The sequence below is a fragment of the Hydra vulgaris genome, chromosome 12 (assembly GCF_038396675.1).
Source record: "Hydra vulgaris chromosome 12, alternate assembly HydraT2T_AEP".
Classification (NCBI taxonomy): domain Eukaryota; kingdom Metazoa; phylum Cnidaria; class Hydrozoa; order Anthoathecata; family Hydridae; genus Hydra; species Hydra vulgaris.
The window spans coordinates 35,925,001-35,937,281 of record NC_088931.1 but is presented as its reverse complement, the minus strand read 5'-3'; the positions used below and the strand labels follow the sequence as shown (position 1 = coordinate 35,937,281).

At 28.0% G+C, this 12,281-nt stretch overlaps 1 protein-coding gene across 1 annotated transcript in view; it reads right to left on the bottom strand.

Annotated features, from left to right (window-relative positions):
* Nucleotides 1–357: 357 nt before the first annotated feature.
* The window catches only part of LOC100214254 (outer dynein arm-docking complex subunit 2), a 49,848-nt gene continuing 37,924 nt past the window's right edge, over nucleotides 358–12,281 (bottom strand). Inside the window, exons 16-19 of the mRNA XM_065813101.1 lie at nucleotides 12,263–12,281; nucleotides 10,651–10,694; nucleotides 3,981–4,152; nucleotides 358–579 (exon numbers count right to left, since the gene is read on the bottom strand). The exon at nucleotides 12,263–12,281 is cut by the window's right edge and continues 92 nt beyond it. Of these exons, the coding sequence (XP_065669173.1) occupies nucleotides 478–579; nucleotides 3,981–4,152; nucleotides 10,651–10,694; nucleotides 12,263–12,281 (337 nt within the window). The 3' untranslated portion in view covers nucleotides 358–477. The remainder of the gene's footprint in view (nucleotides 580–3,980; nucleotides 4,153–10,650; nucleotides 10,695–12,262) is intronic.

Genomic DNA, 12,281 nt, shown 5'->3' with positions numbered 1-12,281 from the left:
GTATTAAATTCAAGTATAAATTAAAATTTTGAACGTTTAAAAAACAAAATTTTTTATAAATGTACAGATAATTGATACCAATTTGGCCAAAACTCGGCAAAATACAACTTTGAAACTATGAATTCGCCTCCTGTTTGCGTCCCCTGCTTATTATTATTTATTGTATATATTATTATACATTAAAAAAAATTAATAAATAAAACACAAGAATTTCTCCTCAAGCACTTTTTTCTTAGCTTTTATAAAAACCTTTTATAAAAATTTTTATGGAGAGAAACAACTAGGTTTCGTCGGAAAAGTTGATCTAATCAGCAAAAATTTTTCAGGAAAGAGGGGTTCATCTAAAAATTTTGCGAGTTTTCTCGAAAATTTAAAACAATATTTGTGTAACTCTTGTGTAAAAATTTACAACTTTAAGTTTTTGTTTACACTACTCTTACAATATCTTATTTTACACTGTTCTTACAATATAATACTTTATATTACCGAAGGTGTATACTTTTTTATGTTATTCACACAGCGGGTACATTCATTTTGTAAACTTTCACTATCAGATCGTTGCATCAATTCGACGAGGTGCTAAATAAAATTGAACTTTATTTAAAAATGTAACTATTAAAAAAAAAAAAAAAGTAACAAATATATATAAAAACATGCATTTTTAAATTGTTCAATTAAAAAATTTTTATTGTTCAATATCACTACTAAAAAATTATGCTTTTATAATGGAAAGTTTTTTTTCATTGCCGTCATATCTAAAGAACTAATTAGGGTAAAACCAAACAATATTTTGTTAATGTTATCCTTAATAATATTAAATTATACCCTGTGTATTTTTTAAACTTATCATCCCGATACTACAAACGAAAGAATAATGCAGAATTATAGATTTCTTGTTTAAAGTATAAGATTTGTCCGAATGTTTAAATTGATGCCAAACATAGCACAAAGCAATGGACCTGCAAATGGGGCGACTCATTTCATTAGGAATTTTGCTGCTTTTATTTTTTAAATTAATTTTCAATCTTTAATTCTTTGACTGTTGCCGCTTTTGACAGATTAACTTTATCTTTTATGATTTGCAACGCAAAAAAAAATTCAGTAGCACAAGTTCTGGAGAGAACGAAAGCTATTTGATTGGGAAATGACCTAGCAACTAGCTAGCTTTATAGCGATTTTCAAACAATTTTTTTATTATTTTATTATTCCCTAATGTCTTTAACATTTAATTCGATTTTTAGAGTCTATTATAACTATGATAATAATTGAACTTTAAAAATTTTGTAGCTAAAATGTGTCGCTAGCTACATATCGTAGCTTTATAACTGGCTACAAAATATCTATAAATCTATAGCTGGTTGATAGCTACATATCAAAATTTTTTAGACAACGATTTTATTACGATATAACGCTACCTACAATATCGGTGGGTCTTTAGCTTATTAAGCTAGCTGTCCTCGTAGCCAAATCGCTGTTTTTATCTTTGCAAATATCGATAACTTTTCGCTGACTTAAAAAAGCTAGCGATCCTCGTGGCCAATTCGCTGTCTTTATTGTTACGATTATAGCTAGCTATTTGCTAGCCGATTTCCCACCGAGTTATTTCCCAAATCATCTGTTTGGTAAATTTTCACGATATAATGGTCATTTACTTGAGCCAAAATAACTAAAAATCATCCCTTTATAACAATAAATCAAAGTTAAACAGTACAGAATCTATCTGAAAATGATCTTGGAGTAATCTTCTCAAGTAATCTAAAATAGAAAAATCGAATAATAAAATGCGTAGACAAAGCCAATCAAATGCTAGGTCGGAGTTGAAAAGCTAATAAAATGCTGAGTCACAATCAGTTAACAGTTTTACAGCAGCAATCAAACAAACCGGCTGTCATAGTGTTTTAATACCACACTCACTGGGTCACATCAGTTACAGCAATTACTAATACTAGTATGCTCACACATTATAATCGCAATGAAGAGGTACTACTTCTAACTGAAAATAATAGTCATACAATGAAACTGCTTGCAAAAACATGGTTTAATATTTTCTTTAGAAAATCTAAGTTAAAATTACCAGTTACAGTGTTATAAAAATATAGGTCCAATTAAATCTCACGCTGAATCTACATCAAAATATGTATGAGTAGGGTGATATTTCAAGTTTTACTTTTTTTATCTGCTCACCAACCATAATCATTTTCTTTAAGCCTGGAATAGTTTTTAAATATATATCTTCAAATGTATGTTATATAATGGTTTTTAAAAATCGAGTATTCAAAACACAATACTCGATTATGAATTGCCTACCTCATACCCCACTTGTCAAACAAACCATTGAAATTTTGCAATAATTTTCCAGTAGTTCCTTTTTTCTTGCTGCGTTAGTGGTGTTTATTGTCTCCCAGAGCACTTGTCCGTAATGCAAGTAACTTATCATTGATGGTGAGTTTCATAGGTAGATCTATCTGAAACTCCCTTCTGAACCATCTTTTTATTTAAATTATAATCAAAATTTGAACCGATATCAATTTCAAACACGTTTCTAATTGATTCCAGGTTCAGTTATATTATTTTATGCACCATTAATGGAAACTTTTCAATTTTTCTCTTAAGAGCTTTTGCATTTTTGTTCTTATAGCTCTTGCAGTTAATAATAAGTCTTCAATGTTTTATGTTATGTTCAATGTTATATGTTATGTTCAATGTTATATGTTATGTTCAATGTTATATGTTATGTTCAATATTATATGTTATGTTCAATGTTATATGTTATGTTCAATGTTATATGTTATGTTTAATGTTATATGTTATGTTCAATGTTATATGTTATGTTCAATGTTATATGTTATGTTTAATGTTATATGTTATGTTCAATGTTATATGTTATGTTCAATGTTATATGTTATGTTCAATGTTATATGTTATGTTCAATGTTATATGTTACGTTTAATGTTATATGTTATGTTCAATGTTATATGTTATGTTCAATGTTATATGTTATGTTCAATGTTACTTTAGTTACTTTTAGTTGCTATTTGTTTTGACTTTGTTTTTAGTTTCTTTTTTTAACAATTCCTTTTTTAACTTGATTTATATTGATTATTTATTTGAATGAGTGAAGCAATAAATGGTTTGAATGAGTGAAGCAATAAATGAAGCCGAAGATTTGAAACTATCTTTATAATCTTATGTTTTGCAGTTAAAAGTTTAAGTTTTTTTAATTGCTGAATTTTTGTTGCATTTCATTGTAGAACATGCAGTTTTTATATGGTTGTTCATTTAAATCATAATAAATCTTATGAATATAATTACAGGAATAATAATTACTTTGAAAACATAAAACAATATACATATTGATTGATCTGGATGACTCTGAAAAAAGAAAAAAGAAATTTCTACCCTAAGGTAGGATATGTGATACATCTTTAGTAAAGTATAATTGTCTACATTTTAAGGTAGAAAATTAAACTTTAAAGGTAAAAAAATTGTATGACAAATCATTATTATTAATATTTCTACCTTAGAAAAGTAGAAAACTATACCTTACTAAGGGTATATCATATACCCTACCTTAAAATTTCTACCTTTTTTTTCAGAGTGTAAAGCAATTTTGAAAAATGAGCTCAGAAACACTTTGGCACTTTAGAGTATAGAATGCAAAAATGAAACAGGAAAAAAAAAATGCAAATAATTAATAAATGTAAATCGCGCTGGATGATTGTCAGTTTTGCCTATATTTAAAGCATATAATATCTTTGCTCTATGGAATATTTGAGATTATGCAAATTTGTAAGAATAATCCATAGGTATTATTCATACCTATGAGCACAAAATTTGTTTCAAAAATAGACATTCATCAAAAAATATTAAGACAAACGTCAGCATTTGATTAAAAAAATAATAATAATAATTGTGAAGTCTGATTGATCTGGGTTGAGGCAGGGCTAGAGATATATTTTTATAACAAAAAAAAAAATTACCTTAAATATACCACTATTGTGCATAACAATACAATTATCCTTGTCAAAGGACAAACAAAAGAGAGCATGAGCAGCATCGTATTTTGCACATAGATCTGAAGAATGTAACCAACCACCTATATAACGTATGGTACCCTTTAACTTTGCACATGAGTCAACATTTAAAGAAAAACTAAAAAAAAAATTTATTTATAAATTTCTTATCTAAAAAAAAAAAGACTTTATAATATTAATTTTAAAATTGTCTTTATCATGTTACATGTGGTAGAAATTATGAAGCTGGGGCCAGGACCAGGTTTGTAACTAGGGCATATTAAATATGATAAATTGTAATTTTTTGGATTATCAAGGAAGGGGTGCAAAATTTATAATTAAAATTTCAGAGGCGGATTCATCATCATCATCTTTTATTAAATTTAAAAGTGAAAAAATGTTTCTTATATGGTTATGTAAAATTTTGTTTAACCCCTTAAGGACCAGGCCCGAGATATCTCGGGTCATGCTATATGGTCCAAAAAGACCGAACCCGAGATAACTGATGCAGTCACATATTTTACGTTTCATTATGTATTAGCCCGAAATAATTCGTGAAAATAATGTTATAACAATACTATTATATTAAATCAACTAAGAATCAATCAAATTAATATTTAGATTTATAACAGATTTTTTTTTATTCTTAATATGTCAATATCTAAGTTCTATGCATAAAAAAAAAAAATGATTTTTTGGTGCATTTATTTGAAAAAATATCGGTCCTTAAGGGGTTAATATAGCTCACTGTGATAGATTCCAGATAGGTTGTCTGAAATCTACCCCAATTCTATAAAATTTAAGGAAAGCCATCTAAAAGATATTTGAAAAAATAGTTTGAGCATCAGAAAGAGTGCTGCTAGACATGGTGTTAGCAAATAAAGAATCTTTGACTATTTAAAAAAGATTAAACATCAGGACTTTAATTTAAAAACTATTGAATTATTAACTAAACTCAAGAAAAGTTTTTCCTTCACCTACTAAAGCTTCACCTACTGAAGCTTCACTAAATGATTATTTATTTTATTGCTCAGCAATGTTCTTACCAATAATTTCATACCAGAGACCGCAACACATTTAGATATTTAATATGCGGAGAGAAATTGTATAAAGTATATTTTCAATCGACATTATAAAATTTTCAAAAAAAATTTCAGGATGTTGTTACTAGATATACTATCCTGTATTTAAAATCTGGATAAAACTGGGATAACCACAGTGCAGTGTGTTTAAAGTCATAGGTTGGAAAAAACAGCAACAAGTAGGTTAAGTGACCATCACTCGACAGACATGAATCATAAGTGTGGCTGGTCATGCCTTACAACCTGTTTGGAATTTTCCTCGGCATTGTTTCAATAATAAGTAAAAAAAGATTTTTGGTCTGTTTTTGCATTAAAATTACTGTTAGTAATTAAAATTGTTCTTAACATAACACAGTATCATAAGTCTATTTAAAATTTTTTTTAAAGAAATTTTGTAAATCATTAAACAATAGTACAACTAGCTTAAATATCATAGAACACTTTTATAATAAAATCATTTTCACTAGAGTAAAAGTACCACAAACCAGACAGTGCGCAAAAGCGGACACTTATTAGGAAAACTAAATATCTTCACTAAAAATAAAGATATTTGCAAATTTTAAAAAAGTTTTTAACTTTTAGTGTATGGAAAATTATAAAATTTCAAAAAAAAAATTATTAAAATGATTGCTTTAATAAGATATTTAAGTTCAAACAAAATCTAACCCCTAAAAATCTTTTCTTTGAAAATTTTTGGTTCTTATCATGAAAGATTTAAAAAGGCAATTTAAAAACAAAGGAAGCAATTTTGTTGGAAATTTTCTGCTAACTCCAAAAATAGTTGTAGATTTTCAAAATCTTACTCTATTAAAAAGTTATGACGTAAAATAGATTTTCTTAGGTTTTTACCTTAAAATAAACACAATAAATCTACCCTATAATCAATTAAAGTCTATAAGGTTAATCTGTTTATTATTTTTTCACTCTTATTGAACTTTTTTATTATGTTAAAATTAATTTATTTTATTGTTTTTCCAAACTGACTGAATTTTTTTCATTTGGGTTTTTTAAGTTTTCACACTTTCGTGTTAATTAATTTTGTACTTTTGCACTTATACTGTTGAAGTTAAAGTGCCAAAGTACACCGCAAAAGTGCATTGTTTCTTCAATTTCAAAAATTTTATAAATCTGTAACTGAATTTAATTTACTGAACTTAAAATGGCAAAAAAAAAACAGAAGCCTTACACTGAGGAGACAATAAAAAACGCATTGGATAAGATTGAAAATGACAAGTTGAGCTTAAGAGCCACAGCTCAATTCTACATACAATATCAACGTTATCCTGCATACCAAAATCAACGTTATCTGACCAAAATTTAAATAAGACTTTAGTAGTTGGCAGTGAAAATACAACAAAATTGAGCCCTTTTATTGAGTTAACCTTAATTCACCTTCTTCAGATGCTTGGCGATTGAGGCTTTGGTAAATGATAAGATCAAGTTCAAAGTTTAGTGAGAAACTGTTTAATTGAAAATGATGAAATGTGTTTGTTCAAAAATGTAACTCCTGGTCGCAAATGGTACAAAGGATTTATGAGTCAATAGCACTCAGAACTAAGCAAAAGAACAGCTACTAACAACGCATCTTTGAGAGCAGGATCATGCACACCATAAATTATTGCCTGTTATTTAGATGTTTTAAATTTAAATCAAAATGTTTTAAAAAAACATTTTGATTTGGCAAAATAGGTTTTAGTAAGCTCATACATTTGTGGAATTGTGATGAAACTGGTTTCAATAGTGACAAAGGCAATGCGAAAGTAATTACCAGAAGAGGTACAAAGCGTCCACTAGTTTTAACTGGAAATAACAAAAAAATAAACTACACTATTCTTAATTCTGTTAATGCTTACAGATTCCTTCTACCGTCTTTTGTTGTTTACAAATCATAGAATCGACACTCTATGATGATTGGATTAAAAGAGGCCCACCAAACACGCTTTACACAACATAACCATATGGTTAGATGAAAAATAATCAATTTTTGCAGTGGCTCGATGATATGTTTATTCCTCACGTTCAAAAAATTAGTGGTCAACATATTTTACTTTTGGATGGCCACAGCACACACACGTCATTAAGTGTAGCCTTAAAGAGTAAAGAAAACAGTATAACACTAATTTGCAATCCCGCCCATTCATCTCACATTCTGCAGCCTCTTGATGTTTGGCATGATATTTAAAGAATATTTTATGCTGAAAGTAGTTTTTTCTGAATAAATTTTCCCAAATCTTTTTGCACAGTTGTAAAGAAGCAGCAAAGCTTACAGTCATACTGAAATTATCGCTGGTTTTGAAAACACTGAGCTCTTTCCATTAAATCAAGACAACATTGGCAAATCAAAATTACAAATTTTTCAAACTTTTAATAACATCATCAGCAGTTACAAAATCACCATGCAGTCCAAGTTCTTTGCCTCAAACTGCTCAACAAACACAAAACTTAATTCCGCTTGGAACTCCAAGTTCAATTCCAACTTTAAATTTAACTTCTTGAGAAGAATTGGCAACACGTGTAAAAATCAGTCTTAAAAGTGCTCTTTTGAAGCAATTTCAATTCCAAATTGCTTACAAACATCCTGCAAAAAAAGCCAGAAATGTCAAAACAATGGCTGGTCTAGCTTTTACAGAAGAGGCATGGTTAAATCAGTTAAGAGAAGAAGATGCAAAGCTATTAAAACAAACATATGTTGAAATTGCAGCAGCAGTAGTCTGCCAAGAAAGCCAAAAAAAAGTACAAATAGTGCTTAAAGTTTTTTGAAAAATCCTACAAATTCTCAATATTAAAAAGTTATTTAGCTTTTTGTGAAGAGTGTCCGGTTTCCGGTACTTTTACTCTATGACTTGTGGCTAGGCTTTTTTTGCTTAAAAATTTTTTTTATTTATTTTCTCTTTTCTCATTCAATTTATAGTCAAAATGAAAGGGAAACTTTTTATGAGTAATTATAACTGTATTTAAATAACTACTATGCATTTTTTTTTTTGAGACATTATAGCCATACCTATATGGCTATTGATTCTTACATTTTTTAATGCTTATATCTCTCTCTCTCTCTCTCTCTCTCTCTCTCTCTCTCTCTCTCTCTATATATATATATATATATATATATATATATATATATATATATATATATATATATATATATATATATAAAAGCCTTTTTAACCTAAATATTAAAACAATTTCATTAATTGCCAAAGCACATTACATTTTATCATTTTTTAAAAAGCCGTAAAAATAATAACTTAAATGACTAATCATCTATATTCCTTGACAAATAGAGTTTATTTTTAATATTTATAGTTTTACTCTCTTTTTTATACACATAAAAAAATGCACATGTATCAATTAAGCCATAGACAAAGGGGAGTATACATACATAAAGGGGAGTATACATACATAAAGGGGAGTACACATACATTGGCTCTTTTAGTCATACGCACAGCATTGTGTACATACATCAACTGATATAGGAATAAACACAGCAAAGTGTACATATACAAACCAATAAAAAACTTTGGTTTGAGCAGGCACTCTTTTATTGAAAACATAAAAAAAGACATTTTACTCAGACCTTGTTTTTTAGCGTTCAATTTGAAGCAATATTCTATGGAAAAACTTTAATACTATCAGGCCTAATATACATATATACAAAAGAGGCCAAAGGTAATTGAACAAACAGCTTTTCTGTAATATTATTTTATTAAGTTAAGTTGGTTAGAAAAACTTTTGCAGCAAAGACAACATTGTATATATGTGGCATCAAATCAACCAAGTTCATTAATCTAATTAGGTAGCATGCAACCACTAATTTTCCTCTCAATGTGCTCCTAAAGATTTTTAATTGGCTTCAGGTATAAGGACTATTCTATGACTCAAATTTTCTTTTAGTAAAAAAATTTCATGACTAACTTGGATATGTGCTTCAGATTGTTGTCATGTTAGAATATCCAACCAACATTTTGTTGTTAACTTAAGAATAATTTCATATGTTTGCTACGAAATACTTGTCTTAGCGTTAACAGTATAATTTGTGTTATTTCAATTTTTAATAGGCGTATTTTGTTTCTTAAGGTCTAACAAACAAATAGTCATTTAAAATGTACATTATTAACAGATTCAAATGGTTTTGTATTTTCTTTAAAAAACTTTATAACTTTATTTTTACTTGAAATAATCAAAAAGTCAAAAAATTATCTATCACAAGATAAAATTGAGCAGTTCCAGCACATTATGAGTAAACCTTTAAAAACTTTTTTCACTTAAGACCTGAGCACCTTAACAAACACACTAAAAATGGTGTTAAATTGGTGAGATCACTTATTTATTAACCTCAAACCACCAGAGCAAAAATTTGCATAACAAAGTTTATAAAGTTTTTTACTGGTGTGAGGTGCTATTTGATAGATGATTGATTTAAGCAAATAGAATTCTTCAACTATCCTTCTTAAAACAACTTTACCTGTGGTTGTGCTGGAATGGTTTTTTATTAGCTAAATGTATAGAAATTAAATCTTTATGAATTTCTGATAAATTTTCAAAAGCTAACTTCATTTGCATAAATTCTTCTTAATTGCTAGGATTGAAGTAGATATTGGTGCAAAATAAGTTTGACTCTACTAGGGAAAGTTTTATTTTTTTGCATTTAATTAAGCAAGAATTATAAGATTTTTTAGAGTTTATATTAAACATTCAACATTCAGCACATAAAATCTGCTGAGCTGTTTTTTTAAAAATAATTTGCAACAGTTACAGCAATTTAGACATTAATAAAATTTTTTTATAAAGAAACTAATCAAAAGTTTTGGAAACAGCATGCATCAACATCTGAAACTTTAATGCTTCAATAAAACTTTTAAAGATTCCATTTCATAAATGAGCTGCAAAAAAACACAATTTGGAAATAATCTTTTGTATGCAACTATATATTTCAGCAATCTACACAATTAGTAAAATATAAAAAGTCTATAAAAATTTAAAACCTTTAAAAAACTTATAAAAATCTCTTTAAACTTTTAAAATATTTTATAAAAGAAATATATAAACATTTTATTTTGAAATAACTTATAACAAGTTTAACCTTTTATAAGTTATTCCAAAATGATTTTTAAAAAATTTGATTTTTCATAACTTATTTAATGAAGACAAATGCAAAAGACAATTTTAAAAATTTAGAGATAAGCAAAGTAGCAAATCTCGTTTAGGAAACAATAATGAAGTGGCAGAAGCAGCTCTTAAAGGTGATGATTCTCTTTCTTCAAAATTTTTTTTGTTTTCACCAAACTTTGCACATTCATAGTTTTTAATGTTCAGAATTGTTTATTTTTTTCTGAAGAATAACATCAACTTATACTTTTTATATAACTTTTTAGATTAAACACAATAAATTCAGCAGTTTTCAATTAACACTTGCTATAAATTTTAAATGAGCAAAACACTGTTAGAAAAACAATAGAATTTTTAAATCTTTGTGCAGGGACAGAGATCTGGAAATAACAAAAACTGTACACAATAAGTTCAAACAATTTTTCAAAAATAAAAACTGCAATACATACCTCACAATGCAGCTACAAATTGACTTGAATACATTTAAGTTATTCTAAAAAGACAATCAGTTAAAATAATAAAAAATATTTTGTTATATTAGTTATTTTATATATTTATATAAGAAAAGATATATATAATGAGAACAATTATAAAATGGAATAATGGTTTTTATAAAATATTTTACTCTCTGGAATATGGAATGTTTTTTTTTGAATTAACATTGTAATATTTAATATGATAGTTAAGTAATTAAATATAATAATCAATGTATAATACTGCAAAATAATTATAAGTATTATTATTGTTTACTATTAATATTATACTATTGGGTTGACTAAAAAGTAAAGAGCAAGTTTTCTAAAAATTCCTATAGCAATCTAAAAGCTTGAAAAAGTTTCCATGATTTTGGTATAAGGTGTGAAACAGCCTATCAAGCCATTTAAAGTTTTGGCAGAGCCACTTCTGTATAACACAAAAAAAGCTAAAAACAATGTACAACATTCCCTTCTTTATCAAATTTATTCAAGCCACTCAGCAGCTAATACCACATAAAACAATGCTTATCATGCTAAATGGCTTGGTTTAAGAACCACTGCTGGCACTAAAACTGAAATTTTGTCTTTCTCAACCTCTTACTCAGATAGCTAACTTTGTGACTTGTTTTCCAGACAACCCTAATCACTTACCCTTACTCCTTGACTTGTGATTTGTCTCTGATCCTAGCTTATGCTCAGTTTCTCCTTGGTCTTTTTTGGGGGTTCAGAGCATTCTGGGTCTCATTAAAACTTTTATATGGTAGTTCTTCTTTTCTTCTTTTTCTTCGTTTCTTCTTCTTCTTCTTTTCTTCTTCAGAGTCACCTTTGCTAAACTTCTTACTACTAGCTTAAAGCTGAATTGAATTTTTTTTGTGATTTTTTGTTTATCAGCTAACAATTGCACCTCCTTTGTGATCTTCTGGATCCCCGCAGGCATTGAAGCTTTCAATCTCTCTTGTTAGTTTCAAATCAAGCCTCACTCTACCCCACGGTTCTCACTTTCTTGTGCAAATGCTGTTTCTAAGCGCAATCATTTCTTTCATCTTTTCTACAAGGAAAAGTCTCTTGAGAACAAGTCTTTTGATTATTGCAAGAGATCGATGCAAAAAGGTGTTACTTGATGCTAAGCTGACATTTTCAGTTTACGAAAATTTCATATTTTATCTCAGAAGTTAGGTTCCGGAGACTTTTGGGAGATCTTTAACAGTGTCATTAACAAATGATTATCAGAACTATTTGCAAAGAAGCTCTACTTTATCTCTTGAATCTAATGACCACACTCTTTCTGTAAAATCAGAGAAACAGATTAACCTTTTGTTAGATATTCAATCACTCTGATTTTGATTCAACGCAACAAGCTTTAAGAACTCTTAATTAAACACCTAAGATACAACAAAGTTTACTTCCTTTATGACCATGCCTGTCCTCACATTACAAAATCTGTGCAGTAAAAATTATTGAAGCTTGAATGAGTAGTGTTGCATAATTCACTCTATTTACTTGAATTAGCGCTAACAGATTAATATTTGTTAAAACCACTAAGCAACAGCTTGTACTATTTATATATATATATATATATACTTACGGTTTTGCATTGACTCAAA